The sequence below is a fragment of the Ictidomys tridecemlineatus genome, chromosome 5 (assembly GCF_052094955.1).
Source record: "Ictidomys tridecemlineatus isolate mIctTri1 chromosome 5, mIctTri1.hap1, whole genome shotgun sequence".
NCBI lineage: Eukaryota > Metazoa > Chordata > Mammalia > Rodentia > Sciuridae > Ictidomys > Ictidomys tridecemlineatus.
Window position 1 is genome coordinate 157,764,174 of NC_135481.1, and position 22,906 is coordinate 157,787,079.

At 44.2% G+C, this 22,906-nt stretch overlaps 1 protein-coding gene across 1 annotated transcript in view; it reads right to left on the reverse strand.

Annotated features, from left to right (window-relative positions):
• Slc24a3 (solute carrier family 24 member 3) overlaps positions 1 to 22,906 on the reverse strand; it is a 520,120-nt gene that overhangs the window by 135,543 nt on the left and 361,671 nt on the right. Inside the window, exons 4-6 of the mRNA XM_078051346.1 lie at positions 9,434 to 9,508; positions 3,544 to 3,628; positions 3,063 to 3,166 (exon numbers count right to left, since the gene is read on the reverse strand). Of these exons, the coding sequence (XP_077907472.1) occupies positions 3,063 to 3,166; positions 3,544 to 3,628; positions 9,434 to 9,508 (264 nt within the window). The remainder of the gene's footprint in view (positions 1 to 3,062; positions 3,167 to 3,543; positions 3,629 to 9,433; positions 9,509 to 22,906) is intronic.

The window sequence follows — 22,906 nt, forward strand, 5'->3', positions numbered from 1 at the left end:
AAAATACATTAGTAGGTTGCATCCAGAGCTTTGTGTTTTCTCTTTGTCCTTATTATTTTTTGTTTTTATATAAAGAAAACTGGTAGGACCACAGTCCTGCAAAATGCCTTGTGAGGATGCCAAGAACCACTCTCTAAGCCACTTTCTAAGAAGCAATTTCCTTCCTGTCCCATAAAACTCCCCAAAGCACCTTAGGCGAACACTGAAGCATTGGGTATGTTTGCAAACTGCAAATACAGCAGACATTTAATTACACCGAATTCATCAAAACCCTAATTGAGACAGGAGCTCAAACCTTACAGCTTAATTACTTTAATTTCAGATGGGTAACAGACTTCGTCCTGTACTGCCCTTTATGCTGAAATGCTTAAAGAGAGGCCCACGGGTGCTCACTGGTAATTCTCCCAACCAAATGAAAGTGCAGATCAACATAAATAATAATGCTAAGTGAGACCCATGATTGGATTTATTAATCACTTCAATTCCCAGTTTCCGTCCTTTGCTGTAATATTCCGCTGCACCAGTTTTATCGCCTGGGAGGGTTTTTCAATGTGGGGAGGTGGGCAACTTTCATTGCTTACTAATTTTTTCTGTTCCATCCACTGATCAGACAGCACAGAAGGAAGTACCCGTCCTTTGAGATTCTCCTTCTATCAACATCTCTTCATTTTCATTTTCATTTAGAAGACCTTCTCCTTGACCTTCCCTTTCCTTCTTACCACATATCCTTGGGAAACCCTGGAGGCCTGTTAGAGAATTCCACCAACAGATGATTCAATTATCACAGTGACCTACTGTGGAATTTGGCAGTCAGGACCACCTTTATTGGTATTCTGGCTATTGAAAATGGTACCCAACTTGTGTTGGCTTACTGTGTGGGCCAGGTCCTATTAACATTGAGCTTGCTAGGTTTCAACCTTATTGCAATGCTGGGAAGAAGGTGAATTTATACCCACTCTATAGGTAAGAAAATGGAGGCAGATAAAGCTGAAGTCACTTCTTCAAGGTCTCATAGTGAGTAAATGACAGAGTCAGGAACTCCCAGGCCAGTCTGATCCCCCAGGCCATGGTACTTCCAAAAGTTCATTTTGCTTCCTCTGAAAAGTGTTTAGGGATTTCACAAAACCCTAAAAGAGAGAACTGGATGGCTTTGAAAATCTCCAAGTGGGCACAGGATGAGGAAATTCAGAAGAAAGAGCTGGCACCCAGAATCATGGTGTGGGGTGCTTTGAACCATGATTCTGGTTATTTCTCCTCACAAGTGTGTGGGGTTGTGAATAAACCGGCAAAGACCTCTGGAGGGATAGAGTGACAGATACCAGTGTTTGCTGACATGCAGGCAGCCACATGCCTTTGACGCACGTGTTCCAGCCAAGCTGGTGATGAACTGAGTTGCTGAAGAATTATGCACCCACGTGAATTCAAGCCATTTCATAAGTAATTAGTTGTGTGACACTGACTAGACACCGCCCCGTCATTTGTCTCATTTCTTTACATTATCTCTCCCCCTTTGGGCTTGCTTTTGAATTAAGCTCCAGGTACAAATGCCTAATGAACAACACCAATAACGGCCAGGCTAATAATCATACTGCTAATGGTGACAATGCTAATTAAGAGAGTGCTAACAGCAACAGACTCTACTGGTGTGACTATTCATCTCCGGAAGGCAATGAGGTCTCCAAGCAGAGGACAGCCAGGGGAGAGTGACTGGCACTGAAGGTAATGATGGAGACTCATTTTCTTTTTCTTTTTGGTGTTAACCACATAGGTATGAGAATTTAAAAACACTGTAATATGGGTCCAGAGAAATCTAAGACAACAGATTATTGAGCAAAAGGATGAGAAAACAGAAAACATTGTCTGGTGTGTTGAGCAGAGCTCAATGATCAAGAACAGAAACAGCTGTCCAGGAGTCCCTTGTTAGAAGGAATTTGTCCACTTGGGGGCCCTGGAGCTAATTCCTGATGAGATCAAAGGGTCCCATTTGCCCATCACTCAGGAGTGACTATACACCAGGCATCCCGGACAGATCCATCCATGTAAAGATGGTGGTGGTAAAAGTGGGCCATATACAAGAGCAACGGTGTGCTGCAGTATACACGAGGTGGAGACACTGGAGTCAGCGTTAGAGATGGGCAGCCTGGGGTGCCCCAGCTGGCTGCTGAAAATTGGAACAACCTGGTAAAGAGTATATTGAAAGGTTGGAAGGTGCATTCCTTAGCCTCTTAGGATCCACAGGTTGCTCAATTTTATAAGTGGAGCCTCCTCAATGGAATTCTTGAAGTTGCTTTCTTTTCTTTCTTTCTTTTTTTTTTTTTTTTCCTAGAAGACACTGAGCCTTGGGTGTTTGGGCAGGGAGTTCAGGATCACAGTTCTTCTGAACAAAGTCCCTGTGGAGTCACAAAATCTGCACACCTTTGGTACTGCTCCAACACACCGTGCCCATCGCCACTCAGGAGCCTCACATTTTGGTAGAAATTCCCCAAACGGACACCAGGGTACATAAAGGAAACAGATCCTTATGATTCCCTAGCAGCGGGATAATCTCCTTAGCTAAAAGGGAGGTCTGTAAAGTCCCTCCGAACCTCAAAATCTAGCTAAAGCAGACATGGAAATAAAATGCTCCTCTCTGTCCCTATAAAAAGAAAAGCTGTGTCCTAAACTGTTTTTTGGTCGATGATATTCCAGCCCTCTGTCTCTCCCATTTATTTTATTTTCTCTCAAGCAAAACCAGATCTAAAATTGTTTGAAGTCATTCTAGTTCAGATCAGTAACCCATCAAAACGAGTGGGACACATTCAAATTTGTGACTTGCGTCTTTCAGGCCGGTTAATTATTTATGTGGACTTGGGGATTCTGAATCCCATTCTGCTGGAGACATTTAAATAAGGATGGCTTGACAGTGTGTAGTTCCCACAGGTTCAGCCTCCTAAGGTGTGAAGCCCTCAATCACCACTGGCCCATTGTGAGTTGTGTCCCAATAAGGACCATCTTGTGCCTCAACTTTGCCTCCTCTTCTCCAGATGCTTTGTTCCTTCATCATGAGGAGCTGTCCGTCTTACCTGCCCTGCGAAGAGCCCACAGACGCCAATGATGCACAGGATATTGAACACGGCTGAGCCCACGATGGTGCCAACTCCTACGTCACCCTTGGTGATGAAGACCCCTGAAACACAGATCCCATGTCAGCCTGCTTGGGGTGGCCCAGTTGAATTCCAAGGTGGACCTGGGGGCTTGCATAACTGCTAGACAATTCTCAGGATCTGTAGGAAACAGCCAAGGGTCGGAGGGAGCTTCCTAATCTACAGAGTGGAGACTATCCCACAGGAGCATCAGTCCAGGGTCAGGGACACATTCATGCATGGCCAAAGCATCATTTAAATAAAATAGCTGGGAAGTTGATATTTGGCTTGGGGCCCTGGACTCTTCTTTCCTTTCACTGGAAAGAAAACCCTGGCCTAGGTCATTTGTCCCCAGTACCCCCTCTCCCTTTTTTTCTCAGATAGGAAAGAGCCGAAATGCCTCTCAGCTGAAATCACCTACCTATGACTGATGTGAACAGCTCTGGGGCCGAGCTGCCTGCTGCCATAAATGTGGCCCCTGCCACATCTTCGCTGAGGTGCAGGCGCTACAGAGGAGCAAAGACAAAGCACAGGTGAGTTTGGATTCTACCTGAGAACAGAGGTGACGGTGACTCTGAGGTCCCAGGTCCCGAGAAGGCCAGGACTAGGGTCTCAGTGAAACCTGGGGGCTGAGTTCAGTCCTGCTCAGCCTCCTTCCCATCCTCCCAGAGCTGGATCACTGCTGCTGGACCCCTTGGTGGACCAAAACTCCTCTTAGCATCCTCCTCACAGGAGGGCTCCCAAATCCAAGTGCCCCAGGGGCCATGCTGATGACAGGAAGGCGTGGAGTGGGTGGCGTGGGGTCACAGTGGATGACGGGCTCAAGGCAATGAGGGGCATTCACCTCCAACCTGACAGCAGCATTGCCAGTTCCCTCAGTGTGGCCAGATATTTTGATTTTAAAATAGAGGCCAAAAATCCAGATTTATATGCAAAATATCCTGATTTTTTTTTTTTTTGCAATGCTTTGATGATCTTGGGCAAAATAAGGTTCATGGCCACCAGTTTGTGAGCTTTCATTCTGAGGCTTAAAGGAGGCTGCTGGTGTGTGTGTGTGTGTGTGTGTGTGTGTGTGTGTGTGTAAGTCACCTTCCTGCAACTCTCTCCCCAACCTTGATGGGGTCCTCAAACCCTGGGTGTTAGAGCAAGAGCGGGGGCTTGAGATGGGGAAAGGTGATGAGGTATCTGCTCTGCTGAGGTCTATACAACACTCTCCAGGTCACCCTGCCTGTTAAACCAAAAGGTGATTTGCAAGAAGACAAGACAAATACACATTAGAGCATGTTTAGCTTTTCTGCCTTCTCTCATGATCCAGAAAGTAAGCTACTGGCTGGCAGAATGTAGCCAGTTCTGTCCTGGAGTTCCAGCAAAGACACGCCAGTCTGGAATGCCATTCCCAGATACACCAGTGGCTGCATTTCCTTGCTCAGCCATAGAGGGGCAGCATGGCCTTGGTGGAGGTGGTGGATCCACTGCCTGCTGGATCCGCAATGGACTGAAGCAGGAGTCCTGGTTAAACAATTTTACCTGGCATCCTAGGTCCCTAGGTCCCTTCGCTCTGGACTCAGTAGCTAAACACAGCGGAGACTCCAAGATGGAACCTCAACACTGAAAGCTGTGCCTGGAGGGATACCTGGATACTCCAGTTGCAATGAGGCAGGAGACTAAGGAAGGCAGCCTGACTCAGAGCCTGGGCTCCCTGGGTGGCTTGCTTTGCCCAGACTCACCATGAGCTCCAAGCCTTGCAGTGCTGTGGTTTTTTTCCAGGGAGACTCCACCATGGCTTTAGCTGTAGCCTTCCAAGTTTGGGTTCATAGCCTATTACTCTCTTTCCTTCCTTCAGTCCATTGTTTGTTTCTTCTTCCACATGCTCTTCCATTTCTCACTCTCTCTTCCCTAATTCACTCTAGTACTGGCAACATCTCACTGGACTCTTAGAATTACCACCCAAGGGGTCTTCTTGTCTCTGAACTTCCAAATACCACAACCAAGTCATGGAAAATCTTCCCCGGCTCCCGTGAGCATGGAATGATTTCTAACACGCGAGCCTGAAATACAGGCTCCCTCTGACCTGATTCAAGCCCCTGTTCTCCCTCTCTTGGTTCAGTGGCTCAGACTCTCTCTGACCATATATATATTTTTTTTCTTAAAATGCTTTGCCAACGAGACCTGCCCTCCAAGCATAAGCTCTTCCTGGTGTTCCAGGCAGAATCCATCTCTCTCCCTTTTCTCTCTGCACTGTCCAATTATCCACAACTTCACCCAACCCTCTGTGTATCCAGGAAGATTGGATACACAATCTTGTGTACACTGTGGACACTAAAATTCTTAGCTGCCAAGTTCCTTATATAAATCAGTGCAGCATTTGCATATAGCCTACACACATTCTCCAGCCTACGGTAAATCATCTCTGGGTTACTTAGAATTCCCAACACAATGTAAATGTTATGTAAATAATTGTTATACTGTATTATTTAGGGAATAATGACAAGAAAAAGTGTCTGTACATGTTCAGCACAGATGCAATATTTTTCTTGAATATTTTTTATCTGAATTTGAATACTTGGATATGAAACCTGAAGACACACTGGGCTGACTTTATCATCCTGGAGCCTGTCTGTGTCCTGTAAGTTCTGGGATGGCAAGGCCCATGCTGGAACTCATCAGTTACCTCCGAAGCCTTAGGCATAGAGCTTGGCCTGGGCAGAGCCCAGTTCAGTGTTTGTAATACATGGGATGGACCATGCCCCATGACCTGAGGGCATCACTCAAGGATCAGATGGTCCTTAGAAACCCCAACCTGGCCCTGAGAGCCTTCTCACCCTCCTCATTCAACGTTATCTTCTCTCCATAAGCCTCTGCTTGACCTAGGGATGCCATTGCTGGGGTCCTTCACCTCACTGGGCTTTTGCTCACTTTAGTTGTCTTTGAAACGCCTCTTTTCCTTCTTTACCTCCTCAGTGCAGCTGAGTCTCTACTCCCCATGGACATTGGATCACTCAACACTCTGGACACCTTCATGTGTCCCATGATGAACCTCCTGGATGTCCAAAATCTAAGGACTGCTAATCCACACAAGGGGAAAGGCAGGTGATAAGGGTGACATGAAGCAGGAACTTTGCAGACGCCAAGGCCTGACCCACCACTTGCTTGTGAGATCATCCTCTTTTCTTTCCTATTCCTTGTCTCCCTCAACCTCCTGGAGATGGAGAATCTACCCCTCAGCTGTGATTTACTGAATAATATGAATTTCTTTCGTAAGTCATATTCACAAAAGCTGCAAACAACATCTTTTTGAGTTTCTCTCCCCACCCTCAGTTTTAGTCTATGGGCAACCACTGACTACACACTACCACATCCTCAAGGCAGATGAGGGAGAGCCAAGGTAATACACAGAGGCCTGGCCCAGAAAGCCCTCTAGGCCACTGTGGATGGACCAGTACTGTGGTTCCTAATCTGGCAAGAAAATTTAGCTCCAGAGAGAACTGATCACAGCTCTCTGAGAAGATGTAAACCTGGGATCTCTGAAAAGCTGTAACTCTGTCCCTAACCCACCACCATTGACAGACATGATGTTTGTTGAACAAGTAAGGCTGTCTAAAGTCCACAGAGCCACGCTCTCTCTCAGGGAGACATGTACCCCCTCTTGTTATATTGATCTTGTTATAATGGACTTAGGCAGTGGGAGCAGGGAGAGCTTGGGAAAGGGGTCCCTTTTCTGTGCCCATCCCTCCTGGGTGCCTATGGGCCCTGGAGTTGGAGCCAATCTTGACCAAACCATGGCCTGATACAAGCTCATCTCTGCAGTTGAGTGGCAACAAGCATGAAGGCTCCAAGGAGCTCAAGCCACCTTGGGTTCAGATCACGACTCTACCCCTAGCTAGCTGTGAGTCCTGGGGAACGATGCTCAATGTCTCTGAGCTCTGACTTCTTTGTTCCTAACTCACCTGGTAGAGTTTGAGGAATGATTAAAGAGACAATGAGCACATCCACACCATACTCACTTAGTAATTGAGCCAGTTTCAAGCCCATCAAGGATTGAAGAGAAATAATAATTTCCCCTCATTAAACATTTTCTTTCTTTTTCTTCCCATCTTAACCTTTTCCTTAAAAAACTCACCCCTGTCCTCTTTTTTCTGCCATTTGACAGCTCTTTGATTGCTTCTCCCTATAAGGGCATGTGCTGGCAAGTTCTATGGATTTCTTCAATTAAGTGGAACCCATGATGACAACTGTATATATACTTACAGATCATAACAGCTTTGCTATTAACAGTAAGAAAGTTGCATGGGAACGAGACAGAGTGATTTTTGCTTTGCATAAAAAATAAACCCTAAACATTGGGAGAGTCAACTCTCAAAGAGTCCTGGGTTCCACATCCACAGATTCAACCAACCTCAGATGGAAAATATTCAGGAAAAATATGGCATTAATAATGCAATTATACTAAACACATGCAGACTTTCCCCCTAGTCATTATTCCCCAAATAATAAAGTTATGACAACTATTTATGTAGCATCTATGTTATATTGGGTATTTAAGTCATCTAGGGTTGACTTAAAGTACATGGGAGGGTGTGTGTAGGTTGTATGCAAATATTACGCCATTTTATATGAAGGATTTGAGCATCCAAGGATTTTGGTATCTGTGGATATCCTAGAACTAAACTCCCATGGATCCTGAGGGACAACTGTACTTCAGTCAAGTGACCCTGTCCCTGGGCTGAATCACTGTACCAAGGACTTCCATACCTGTGCACCCTACATCTCAGACACCACTTCACTTTCCTTATCCTACTGCCACTTCGCAGAGGAAACCCACTTCTGCAACCTCTGCAGGGTTACTGTGGAATAATTATTTGCTTGTTTATACACACAAAGAACTCACAAACTTCCAGGATATTGAAGAAGCTGTTTAAGTTAATGGTTTTCTAAGTGCATTTTCCAGACCAGCAGCCTTGGCATTACCTGAGAACTTAGTAAAAATACAAATTCTGGCCCTCTTCTTCCTCATCCCCCAAGACCTACTGAATCAGATGCTGTGGGGAGGAGAAAGGAAAGGGAAGGGGACTCAAGCCTTGAGGACGAGTGGCATAAAGAAACTGGAGTTCCGGATGGGCAGTGTCTGGGAGGGAGCCTTTCTGAAAACTGAGATTCTGAATCTGAAACAAGTAAAATAAATAAATAAAATGCAAAGCCTCCAGATAAAGGAAAACTGTTCTTCAGAACAGAAAAAGGAATGAAAGAGGCAAGAGAATGAGAGAGTTCTAGATAGGCTGAATATTTTTTTTTTTTGATGAAAGGCATTTGACTTGCTGTTCAGCCTGGTGTTCACTGTGATGATTTCTATCAGAGATATTTTCCTGAGCTCTGTGCCCAATTCTTTCAACTCAGTGCCTTTCAGGCCAATGCTCAGAGCATCTCTGTACCTATGTAAGAGAGGGTGATTGACAGGGCAGGTTCTCACCCTGCAAGGACCCCATGCAGGTCCACCAAAGCAGCAGGAGGAAATAAGGGAAAGGAAGGTGGGGGAGGGGATAGAAAGGAAAAGCAGGATTTAAATGAGGAAAAGAAAATGGGAGCAGGTCAGAACACAAGTATAGCTGACCCTCCAGATCCAGGGTTCTGAATTTATGAACTCTACCAATGATAGATCAAAAATTCTTGAAAGAAACTGTGTCTATACATGTACAGATTTTTGTCTTCTAGTTATTCCCTAAATAACACAGTACAACACTTGTCTACATAGCATTTGTGATTTATTGGTATTTTAACTAATCTAGGGATGATTTAAAGTATGTGAGAATGTAAATATACATTGTAAATACTGCACCATTTTACACAAGGGACTTGAGCCTCCACGGATCATGGTATCCTCAGGGAGTCCCGGGATCCACCCCCATGGACACCCAGAGACAACTGTATCTGTTATGGCCAAATGGAGCAGGAAAGCTGGCCATGTGGGTTAAAGTCCAGCCTTCGACTGGTGTCATGAAGCCCTCAGTGGATCAATGAAGATTTTGTGCTAGGGGCTGTGGCTGTGGCTCAGTGGTAGAGCGCTTGCCTAGCATGTGCAAGGCGCTGGGTTTGATCCTCAGCACCACATACAAATAAATAAATAAAATAAAGATATTGTGTTCAACTACAACTAAAAAATATTTAAAAAAAGATTTTGTGCTATTACTGTTCTTTCTCAAACAAGTGGATGCCTGGCATCTAAGACTTCCAGTGGGCAAGGAGGCTGGAACATACTCAGACACAGATCCCTTTCCAGGTCTCAGTCAGACACAGTGAGAATGCAAAGCATGTACCTCACAGATCTTTTCCAAGGAAGGGACGAAGAAGTCATCACACACAATGGCCAGCGCGTAGAACATGTACATGGCCTGGAAGAGAAGAGAAAGAGTTCACGTTACAGTCAGGCAGAGCCAGTGGTGAGGGTCCGGCTACCTTCTGCTTCAATCATGTTCTCTGTTATCATGATCTTAACTCAGAGTAGGTCTTTACCATGCCCACAAGAACCTGTGTGACTTGGCCCAGCTTCTCTGACCTCATTGCTGCCACTCTCTTCCTGTCTATGTCCTCATTCTCCAAGCTTGCAACGGGTGCCCACTGCAGGGCCTTTGCACCTGCTGTTCTCCTCTGCCCAGAACCCTCTTCCCCTATAAAACCCTATTGACTCATTCCACGATGTCCTTCAAGTCCCTGTTCAAATATCAACCTAACTCTCCTCCTACCATTTCTCTTTACCCCATTACCTTGCCTTCCTTTCTTTTTGATATATCATACATTAATTTTTCAGTTGCCAGTTTTTCTGTCCAAAAGAACAGGAAGAATGAACTTTATTTTATTGTTATGGTTTGAATATGAGGTGCCCCCTAAAAACTCATGTGTGAGACAATAAGGAATTTTCATGGGTAAAATGTTTAAATTGTGAGAGATATAACCTAATAAGTGGATTAATCCACTGATATGGATTAATTGAGTGGAAACTGGACAGGTGGGTGGGGTGTAGGTGGAGGAGGTGGGTCATTGGGGGTGTGACTTTGGGATTTTTATTTTGTCCGTGGTGAGCACAGCTCCTGATTGCCATGTTCTGAGCTGCTTTCTTTGCCATGCCTTCCACCATGATGTTCTGCCTCCCTTTGGGCCCAGAGCTAACGAGTCAACTGACTCTGGACTGAACCTCTGAAACCGTGAGCAAAAATAAACTTATCCTCCTCTAAGTTGTCCTCTTCATGACTTTTGGTCACAGAATGTAAGGCTAACTAAAACCCAATTATTGATATATAACTAGAAGTCAGCACAAGTCTGGCTCATAGCAGGTGCTCAATAAATATAGATGGAATGAAGACATAAATAGATAAACACTTCCAACTGAACCTGCTTACTATCTTGGTCCCTGAAGAACAGCCTTCATAAATGTGTTTCCAAATCTTGGTCATCTATGACCAAGAAGGAAGAATTTTACCTTTGGGCAAGGAATTGCTTCTCCACCTTATCCAACCCCGTGTTTACTCACTAATTAAGGAAATATTATTTGGATTCCAGTGTTGGTTGACCACCCAGCATCCATCTCCCACTCTTTCCTGAGGGGATCCCATTTTAATCAAATTTTCACAAGGCTCTATGTGGAAGGTGACTCCATCCTTTTATCCAAGGGTAGAAAATGGTCTCCTAATTGCTGTATAATGATGACGATTATTGTTTCAGAGGTGGTCACATGACCTAAGCAGGCCCAATCCAATGACAGGAAAGTCTATGTTGTACTTTATAGTACTGCGGGTTATGGACAAGAATCTGGGGCCCTAATTGTCATTGGTAGCCATACTGAATGACTTGAAAGGTGGTAGACCCTGACTCAGAAATCACTTAAGCCCTTAAGGACATCCTGAGTCATTGATCACATAGTGTGGAGCCTTCCATGCCTCAGGACTTCATAAATACCATAATCATCACTGAGGTCAGTTTGGAGTTTTCCTCTTACTTGCAGCCCAAAACATTTGATGGATGTGGTTCAAGTTCTAAAATCCTCAGTAGTGATATGTCTTTCATTATTGACCACCCTTACCACAGGGCATAGGACGTGACCACAGCTAGCCATCAGAACACCCCATTCCCTGTCTCACAGTGGGGGTGTGTAGGAGGTCTGCTTAAAGGGCCACAAAGGGATTATTAGAGAAGTTGGGGGAGAAGGTCTTTCCTCTCATGAGATACAAACACCCTTTGGATCTGAAACTACTAGAAATGTAGAGAGAGGTTATCTGAGAAAGTAGCTGACACAGTAAGAAACCAAATCAAGAGATGGAATCGGTACACTACACACTCAGTCTGAAACCAAAGTGGACTTTCTCATTTCATGAGCCAATAATATGCCTTTTATACTTAAGTTGTCTTGAGTTTCTGTAGCAACCTGTGTGAAACGATGGCAACCTTTTGACTCTCAGTCATACTCTAATCTAGTCCGCTGGCCCTCCTTTGGATAAGCTTATTTTCTTTGCACAAGTGTGTATTTTGGTCTTTTCCATCGGATTTTAAAATAAGCCTTAACATTTGATTCTGTGGAACTATCAGACAAATGCAAAAAGACATATTTGTTCCAAAACAACTGGCTATAATAAATTATCAAAACCTAATGAAATTTACCATAATGAGATGGGTTATATAAACTATTATTCCTTATCCAATGAAATACTATTAAAAGGAATTATGTAAATCCACATTAAGAGATGAGGACATGCATTCACAATACACTGCTAAACAGAAAATTTTATAAAACAGTATGCAAAATCTCTTTTTCAAATTGTCAAAGTACACATACACACACACACACACACACAAGTATATTTGTGTACAAGTTTGTAAGCCCATCAATCAAAATAACAGCCCCCCTCACTTAGTGTGAATCTGTCTACATTTTACAATCACTGTCTATACTTTTTAATTTTTCCATGCTGAATTTTTATTTCTTGTGTGATTTTTCTAGGTGGTAGGAGATTTTAGAGGTAAAAGCTCTGTTTTATACTTCTCTAATCTCTGAGGAGCTGGGAGGCTTGGCATATGGAGAAATCTTAAAAATATCTTTTTATTGATTGATATACTCAATCTGTACAAAATTATTTGCCCGTGGGGTGTTTTGAAGATGTCAATTTAAAAATAATTAATGCTGTATTTTACAGCCTTGGGGATAAGCTAGATAATACATTCCCGAATTACAATGGCCTCAAACCCTCTTTTGCTGTGTGACTTGGCTGATCCAGTGATACACAGGTTTTAACATTATCCTTGAAAGGACATCCAAATTCAGTAATTGAAATACAGAACCGCACATCTGTGGATTAGCCAAGACCTAAATAAGCTGTCTATCGCTGACATATTCAACTCACTGAATAGCCAACCCTGCTTAGAAGTCCATAAACCACCTCAGCAAGAATATGTCCCCATATTAAGTATCGATCTTGTTTCAGGGCAAGAAGCTCTGTCTAACACACGGTAATATCAATGCTCAGATCGGGACAAGAAATGAATAGATCTGCCAGGCTTTCAGTGCTTTTAAGGATGCCGGCTAAGGGGCATCACGATGGTTTCCATGCACAGGCAAGGTGAGGAGGGGACACCCACTGTCAATCAGACACTCTGTAACAAAGAACTTCTGGGGAGTCCAAGGGACCTGCAAGGCATAGGGGCTCCTTGTCAGCTATTGGTCCTGGGCATCTGAGGGTACGCCGGCCACTGTGGTTATAGAACCTCTTGCTGTAAAAGTTTGCCATGTCCACCCACGACCCCTCAAAAAGAGGCTCCCACTGGAAAAGCCATGCATAAGCAAACTGAACACAGCAACAAAACAAAGGTACAAGGTTCGAATTCAAGATTCAGGGTACCTACAGGAAGTAGGACATTGGTGGTACTATCAGTGCAACAGGCAAAAATATTTTTAAAAGAATTAGGCAATTTCAGATTCATTCCTACATTTCCAAAGGACATAATAATATCATTGATGATAATGATATTAATAAAAAATATTTGCCACAGCTTGTTGAGCCAGAAATTCCAGGCATGATCCAGGTACATTACATAAGGTTATACAATACAGTCCTTTATGAGGCCTATCTTATTTAATTCTTTCAGTTTCTGTGGGAGAAAGGGCCCCATTTCTCAGATGGCTCAAGAGAGTTTAACAATTTGCCCTAGGACACATGGCCAGCAAATGGCAGTGATTAGATTTGACCATAGGACTCTCTCAAGCCTCCCCTCACAGCTCAGCTATCCAGCTGTCTCTCCCTACAGAGGTCATTTCTTTCATTTCCCCTCCCTCCCCTCCCTTCCTTCCTTCCTCCTTCTCTCCCTCCCTTCCTTCCTTTTTTCTGCAATACCAGGGATTGAACCCAGGGCCTCATGTTTGCTAGGCCAGTGCTCAACCATGACGCTGGCTCCTGGAACTTTTAAAAAAACTTTTACTCTGAATTCAAGTTACCCAAGCTGGTCTTGAACTTGTGATTCTCCTTCCTCAGCCTCCTGAGCAGCTGGGATGATGGGCATGTGCCACCGTGCCTGGACTACAAGGCCATTTCTGATTCACGACTCTTGTGTTTTTCAGCTCACCGGTTGGTAAGCTGCCTTCTCCAAACACACAGAGGGAGGAGCAGTTTTAGAATCCCAGCCATCCATTTTGGGGCGCTGTTTGTTAGAGCCACTGATGTTCTTTACTAACGTTATTATTTTTACAAGGTGCACCGCAGAATACAAGAGAGCTTTGAAGTCTCAAAAAAGTTTGAGCTGTCCCCATATCCTGGGCAGCACAAATGTGTTGGAGTTCACTGTGGAATGTGAGCCCCCAGCCACCAGAACAAGTCAGCACGTGGGACCTGTTCTGGAAATGACGTGTGAGGGATGTCGAGGGAGAGAGAGAGAGAGAGAGAGAGAGTGGTTCTTTTGGAACTTTAGCTGAGGTTTAGCACCACAGGGGCTTCTCTTCCATGGAAACTTGTTGAAACCCTCTGTGTGGAAACCTGTACTTTGACCTTGATCATGTGCAGCCTGGAGCATGAGCCCTGGATGATATTTGTGTGTCTGGCCTTCCTTCCCTCAAAGGTCAGTAACGGGGTCCTTTGCATGCATACCCACCCTGTCTCAGGATGGGCTGGTACAGAATGATTTATAAGGAATGAATAGATCCCAAGGACAGTGGTAATCATGGAGTAGCTGGTGTCCAAAGAAATGTTACATAGCATTGACAGGGCACAGACAGCTGCTCAAACAGATGTAGCCTGGGGCCTCGCAGGAAGCCCAGGATAGGTGGAGGATTTCACATCAAGTCCTACACTTGACACCTCCAAGCTGTGAGACTTTGAGCAACTCATCTCATTGAGCTTTCAACATGAGACTCATCAGGTCATGTTCTCCAGTTGGCTTACAAGGCTCTGGTGAGAAGTACATGGAAACAAATGGGCAGGGAACAAATGGGCAGAAACACACAGTCACTGTTTCAACAGCAACAATGTCATGGGGATGTGCCCAGGCTAGCCTGCTGCAGAAGAGGAGGCATGTGGAAGAGACCAGTCACTCCAGTTTCCCCAGCTGAGGCTGTCAGAGATCAGTTGATGAGTAGCTCACCCTCCAGCAGGAACCCAGCTGAGACTGGCCCAGCCCAGCCCAAGTTCATCAGCTAAGCAAAACCCAAAGAGAGCCAAGCAGTTGCTTGTTGCTGTGTGCCCTTGAGGTTGTGAGGTCATCTGCTGCACAGCACTGCTGTGACAATATGTGGATTGTGTCCTTTGAGACACACATAAGAGGGGAAGCCAAAATAGCCAAAAGAGCTACAGTGAAAACAGCCATCATTAGTATCTCCCAAGAGAGTGGACTTGAAAAATTCCTAAGACACAAGATGACAAATTTGAACTTCCAAGGGCAGCCAGGACTTCAGTTGAAATCATGTTTATGTGTTTCAAGTATGCACCATCCACAGGCCACCAAAGAAAAAGATGATCCTTTTCTGAGGAAGACACCCCTTAGGATTTGAAGAGTTACTTGTGTATTCATTCCACAATGAAGGCTGGAGCGTCAACTCAAAGCCAGAGACACAGATTGGTGGGAATGACTTGAGGTCCAGTTGCGAGGACCCAAGGTAAGTGGCTCCCCTTAACTCAGAGTGTGAAAATCCTAGGACATGGCAGAAACAGCTGGTTACCTCTTCATTAGCCATTCACTCATTTATCTTGCAAACATGACCCTAATGTTGTTCTGAGTAAAAACATCCTCAGTTTTGTTCACCTTCGTTGGGACTAACCATGACCATATGGCACAATTTTTTCCAATCAGAATAAGGCACAAATCAAACTAAAGTCATCCTTTCTTCCTGCCTTCGATTTTGATAGGATGTCTGGAAAGGTAACAGCCATTGTATGACCAAGAGACAACAAAAATGAGGGTACATACTAACATGCTAAAAGTAGCCAAGACTCAAAGACACCATTCTCCATCTGAACTAAGGTCTCAAACCATCTTCTTCCATACTTCTTATTATGTGAGCAAAGGAACGGGTTATTTCACTCACTATTAGTATGTACTTGCAGCCATGTGCCTCTATAACCGATATGGGGCGTAAAAGATCTGGCTGGGCAAGCATAGTGTAGATGGTTGGAGAAATCTTCACAGAAGAGGTAGCTATTGAACCGAGATTTTAAAAGATAAATACTATCTCATCAGGCAATTTCAAAGGTTGATTGGGACTAATAAATCTGGAGAAGTTTGGCCACAGTTACCTAGGGTAACTAGAAATCACTGTGGTCTGTGAGTTAATGGAGGTGAACAGGCAGTAGCTGAACTGTCCACATATAAGTGCTTCTGAATGGTGAAGGCAGATGCGTTTGAGTGGCACTTTAACCCTGCTGTTTTACGTGGCCTCCGCAGTCAGCCGTTTTCACAGATGATTTCTTTTTACGACATCATCTGCACTCCTGCCTCTGTCTTTCATTTCAACGGAGGTAGTGCCGATGAAACAACTCCTAGGGAAGATCTTTAGAACTCTGGCCTGAGTGGAAATGGTTCTAAATCTCTCAAGGAGCCTGGGTTTGAATAATAAGATAATAGATGTTTCTTTTCCTCCTCTTTTTCTCATAGCTTCAAGCGATCACATGATTAGGCTTGGAAAAAATAAAAGTGATCTCTTTGAAAAGCATCTTCTCCCATTACAGTCTCTGCATCTCATGGCCCAAGGAGGCCTCAGGGAAAGGGGTCATAGGCCTGCTCCTGGGTTCTGCTACCACTATGGATTTTATTCTTCTGGAAACACACTGACTGCAGAGAGACAAGTGGAGCCTCACAACCCAGAACAAGGTGTCCCAACGAGCACTGGAGGAAGAGAATGGCAGGGAAGAAGAATGTAGCGGGTTGCCATTGGCATTTCCTCTCTGTACCACCACGTTCTTCAGGTCTTATTAATTGAGTTCCACGGACTTTTCAAAGGTCAGAATCTGCCTCAAGTTCTTTGAAGACTTTGGTTTCATCTCGCAGGATAGTCAGTGAAGGCTGGGCAGCTAACTCTGTGTCGGGAGCCCGCAACCAATGTCTGGTGGAACTGGTGTACCAGTACCCCAGCTCCCTCTCTCTCTGGGTGGGGGAGCTCTAGTGGACTCCCAGGGTTTCCCAACTGGACTATACTTCCCAGTGTCCAGAGTGTTGTCCAAGAGCTTCTTTCATGAGCATCCTTCCTTCCCTGTCTCACTTTCTACTCCTGTATTTCTATCTACTTCTCAAATAACCACATACATTCACATTGTTGTCTCCGGATCTGTTTCTGGTTGAGCCAAAATCAAAATAAGAAGAAGTGAGTTAAGGAGGATTGTGGAGGTGGATGAAATACGATTTGAAAACAGGATGGGTCACTCCCAGAAACGACTGTCTTCCTAAAGTCTAGGGGACTCTCTACTAAGGCCCACCCTGTGGTCATTTTATCGGTTGGCATTGTGAAAGTCTTGGGGCCACTGCCAACTGAAAAAGTTGATCTTGCAAGCGCTCAAAGTTTAAAGAAAGGAGGTATATGTGAATGTACCTGCTCCATTAGCACAAATCCTATAATTATTTTACTTTAAAGGAGTTTCGAGGTGCCTAGGTGTGGGCTGGGGTGTGGTTTGAGTGGTTTGCCAGGGTTTCAGGAGACTCTGGTTCTATCCTCAGCACTGCAAAAAAGGAAAAAAAATAAAAATGAAAAAGCGATGCCCAGGTGTGGGACAGCTGTTCGGTGTTCTTGGAGGTCTCCGTATTGGGAGTCGTTATTTTGGGGCCTTGGGAATAACAGACTTGCCCTCTCCAAGGAGATGGTTTAGAAGAGGATGAGGATCCCAGGTGCCCCCTTGCATTCTTGTTTCTTCCCCTTCTCTCCTTTTCTGACTCCAGGTGACATTTTCACACGGTCCACTCCCTGAACTATTGGCTCTTAAGTCCTTAAGGAAGTCATTGAGTCTTTCAGGCTGTTTTCCTTTGATATCTCCTGAAGGAGGCTCTGGGAACAAGGTTTGGGCTCCTGAGCTGAGGCTGAGGCCGAGGCCGACGTGGGCCTGCAGGGAGCACCTGTGGGGCAGGTGCACGCTCTCTCCATTTACTCTCACAACCTGCAGGAGAGGGCGCTGGGTGTCAATGGAGACAGAGGCACAGGGAAGTCCAGGAACTTGACGTAAGCCACATAGCAAGAGGCAGAGGAAGGATTCCAGCCCGGGGGACCCACTCTTCAGCAGGCTCTCCCGACCACCAGGCCACAGGGCACGTCTGAGGGAGGACAGTCTTCCTTCTCTTGAGGGGAATCTGCTCCTCTCACCTCTGCCAGACTTCCAGTCCCTTTCTGTGGAGACCTACTTTAAGACGGGGGCTCTTAAGTTGGATCCCTAAGCTCCAACTCCCAGGGAGCTCTTAGACTTTAGAACGTTGTTGGTTTGGATAAGGATTAATTACACTCTTGTTCTCATTAACTAATTTTCTATTATTAATTTTTAAAAAAATTTTGATGTTTTTATTTTATCTTATTTTATTTAGTTATATATGATAGTAGAGTTTAATTTGACGCATTTATACAAACATGGAGTATGTCTTATTCTAGTTAGGATCCCACTCTTGTGGATATACATGATGTGGAGATTCACTGTGGTGTATTCGTATATGTACATGGGAAAGTCATGCCAGGTTCATTCCACTGCCTTTCCTATGCCCACCCCCTGTCCCTTCTCTTCATTACCCTTTGTCTAATCCCTGAACTTCTGCTCCCTCCCTTTGTTGTGTGTTAGCATCCACATATAAGAGAAAACATTCCACCTTTGGTTTTTTTTGAAATTGGCTTATTTCACTTAACATGATAGTTTCCAGATCCATCCATTTACCAGCAAATGTCATATGTCATAAAGCCATTGTTTTTTTAATGGCTGAGTGATGTTCCATTATGTATCTATACCACATTTTCTTTTTTTCAAAATTTTTTTATTTATTCTTTTTAGTTACACCTGACAGTAGAATGTGTTTTGACATATCATACATACAAGTAGTATAACTTCCCATTTCTGTGGTTGTAGATGATATGGAATTACACTGGTCATAAATTCATATAAGAATAAAGGAAAGTCATCTCTGATTCATTCTACTGTCTTTCCCACCCCTCCTCCTTTCTCCCCATAACCCCCTGCCCAATATGGTGAACCCACACTCCTACCTCCCTACCCCCTGTCATGAGTCAGCTTCTGCATATCAGAGAGGGCATTGGCCTTTGGGTTTTAGGGGTTAGCTTATTTCACTTAGCATGATAGTCTCCAGTTCCATCCATTTACTGGAAAATGCCATAATTTTAATTTTTTATGGCTGAGTAATATTCCATTGTGTGTGTATGTATCTATGTATGTATATGTATGTGTGTGTGTGTGTGTGTGTGTGTGTATATATATATATATATATATATATATATATAACATTTTCTTTATCCATTCATCTGTTGCAGGGCATTTATGTTGGCTCTATAGCTTAGCTACTGTGAATTGAGCTGCTATAAACACTGATGTGGTGGTGTATGTGTTATGTTGATTTTAAGTCCTTTGGGTATATGCTGAAAAGTGGGATAACTGAGTCAAATGGTTCCATACCTAGGGTTAAATGGTGGTTCCATTTCTAGTTTTTTGAGGAATCTCTATACTGCTTTCCAAAGTGGTTATACCAATTTGCAGTCCCACCAGCAATGTATGAGTGTACCTTTCCCCCTACATCCTCACCAACATTTGTCGTTCCTGTATTCTTGAAACTTGCCATTCTGACTGGGGTGAGATGAAATCTCTGTAGTGTTAATTTGCATATCTCAAATCACCAGTTCTGATTGACAAATTTGTGCATATTTATGAGGTACAATGTGGTGTGTTTTGTTTGCTTGTTTTTTGCAGTGGTGGAGATGGAATGCAGTGCTGTTAGGCAAGCTTTCTTATATTGAGCTGCATCCCCAGGCTCAATGTAATGTTTGATTCATATTCACGGTGGGTAATTATCACCTCAGGATGATATCTATCATCGTAAACATTTATCATTTCTTTAAATATTCAAAATCCTCTCTTCCAGCTATTTTGAGATGTACAAAGCATTATTGTTAGCTATATTCACCCTATTGAGCTGTTGTTCTCCCTAACTTCTAATTCAAATTCAGCATTTCCTTCCTCAATGAATATAGGCAAGAAGTCACACTAGGTTTGTCATGTTCTGGGATTATGTCCTCCATGGAAATCACGGATCTTTCATATCACACCAGTGGTGTTGCCGAGACCTTGAACTATTATCTACACTCATATCTACTGCAAAAATAGGTAGTTATATGCTAGATAGTAGATGCTAGATCTTCTATCAAATGAATTAACAAGTGATCACAAATGTTACTGTATCACCGTGTACTTTAATATGTACCTGTTATGGTTTGGATGTGAGGTGTCCCCAAAAGCTCATGCATGAGACAGTGCAGGAATTTTTGGAGATGAAATGATCAGAATCATGACCTAATTAATGGATTGATCCATTTCATGGATTGATCATTTGAATGGATCAATGTGTGGTGACTGTAGGGAGGTAGGGTGTGGCTGGAGAAGGCAGGGCTCATATTATCCATGGCTCCTTACACCCAGCTCTGTCTGCTTTCTGTCTGTCCTTAACTGGGCAGCTTTCCTCTGCGTGCCCTTCTGCTGGGTTGTTCTGCCTCATTTCAGACCCAGAGCTGTGGAGTTGGCCGACCACGGACTGAACTTCTGAAACCATGAGCCAAAGGAAACTTTTCCTCCGCTTGGTTGTTCTTGTTGGGTACATTGGCCACAGTGATGTGACCCTGAATAACACAGAACCAGAGTGACCCATAAAAAATGGGAACTCCCTAGCATCACTGCTAGAGGATCTAAATAGTGGGTCTGGGCTGTGTGGTAAAGGGGTCATGGTAAAGAGGTCTGCATTTCTAACTAGCACCACATGAAGGTTCTGAATCAGGTGGTCCAAGGGAACCCACTCAGAGGGAATCCTCAAGTGTTCCCATCTATAGGGCCCTAGTAGGACAACTTGAGGTGGTCAAATCCAGGATAGTGGGAGAAGGAGGCTGGTATATTTTACAGGATCAGGCAAGAAATGAAGCCAACTCAAAAGACTCTGACCAAAGATAACTTTTCTAACTGAAGACAATTTAACAAAGGGCTTCTTTGAAGCAGTACAGTCAGAGTTAGGGGAGCCAACAAATACTGTTGAGGCACCTAGATCCTTGTAAGAGTGGGAAGCTGTGATCTGTTTGTGGGAATGGAGTTGCTACAGCCAGGGTGATGAGTGTGGGGAAAGAACTTCTCAGAAGATCTGGGATCCGAGAGGAAGAAGGGAAGTAGCTGCTGCCAGACCCTGGAAAACCAGGAGGGAATTGGGAAGAAATGCCCAACCTCTCTGCTCCTGTCCTGCTTCTCATTGCTTGTACTGGAAGCCAGAGGCACAGAAACCCTGGGAACTCATCCTTAGTGACTGAGTGCAGAGGAGGGCATTGAAGAGCAGAGAATGGGAAGGGGTGCGGCAGAGAAGACCACTAGGAAGCATGAGGAAGGAGGGAAAGGAGAAGGGAGGCACAGATGGGAGAGGAGGGCCTCCGGAGTGGAAGGGTGAGAAAAGGGACCCAAATCCATTTTAGCTGCAACTCCACGATGCACCCATGAATCTGAAGATGTCCACAATGGGAATATACAGAGCAGAAGTTTAGGACGGTTTTGTTCACTTCTGTATCCCCAGGCCTAGAAGAGAGCTTGACTCAGTTTCTGGAATTTTCTTGAAGAATGAATGAATGAATGAATGAATGAATGAATTTTTAAGCCACTGTCAATGGACCAGGCCCTGGGCCCGGTGCGTGGCATGTATCGGCTCATTTTACCTTCAATCATCCACATGCAGAAATTGGGCCTGTAGATTTTCCACTTTGAAGGTGAGAGAGCTGAGGTTTGAAGAGAATAGCAAAAAGTACACAGTATCTACAGAGTCATCGTTCATCCAAACCTAGTGCTGTAAGACTTCAACGTCTATATGAACTCCAGGTGCGGAGGAAGGAGAATTCCCTATCTTCCCGGCATCTATCCCATCCATATATTTCCATGGACATTTAGTATGAAAAGGGAGTTGGTTTTCTGATGGTATGAGCCACTATCTGATTGCTCAGAAGCAACGTTTTTGGATTTCCCAGATCAGAATCCATATGCCATGGGAGACTAGTAAGGTAGCAAGGAAGACAGGTCAAAAAAGCAGAAGAACCCAAAGAACAGTATGGTGCCAGGTGCCACCCCAGCCTGAGCCCAGCTCTGCACAGAACTCTGGCACACCAGAGACTCTGTCTTTCCTGGAGGCACAGGAATTAGTCATTGGCTGTAGGCCACCGGAGAAAATGCAAATTCCTAGGGACTTTCCACTCTCAATGTATCTTGGTGAAGTGGCCTCAGTAGCTCAATGTAGCTTTTTAATGGTCACCAGGGTGATCCAGAGCACAAACAAGAGCTGCTGAGTAGGCACCCAAACTGGTGAGGAAGATTCACATGGATCTGATGGGGTGCCAACATGTCTGCTAAATATGTAACCAGAACACTTGATATTAAAGCTGGGACTAGAGCTATTGAGGGGGAGAGTTTGGTAAGATTATCTGAAGGAGCTGATTCTTACATTTCATCTGAGAAGATGAACAGTCATTATCCAAGCAAAGAATCCAGGACAGAACTAGCAAGGGAGCAGCATGCATAAAAGCCTGGTGTCTTGAATTAATATGGCTTATGCTGAACACCATGAATCATTCACTGTGGTTGGAGTGTAGATTGTGAGTGAAGAAGCAGAGACAGAGCCGGAGGCATAAGTGACATTCAGTTTGGGGACGGCCTTATATGCCATGCTGAACTACTTAGATGATAAATCTGGATTTTCTGTTCTTAAGTAGGAATCACTGTAGGCTCCACCAGATGAACCTCAGGATCATGGTTGTGATGATCTGATGTGAAGATGATGGTGATGATGCTGGTGGTGATGATGGTGACGACAGTGACTATGATAGGATGATGATGGTGACAATGATGATTTGATGATGCAATAATGACAAAGATAAGGATGGTGGTGGTGAAAAATGATATTCGTTCGACAACAGCTGTGGGCCTATAACTACTTTAAAACTTGATCCTTTCGAATATATCATGAAGTAGGCACCGTTGCTGCATTTCCTTTTCAAACAAGAAGATGGATGCAGAGATAATATACACCCAGAGTCACAGAGCCAGTACCGG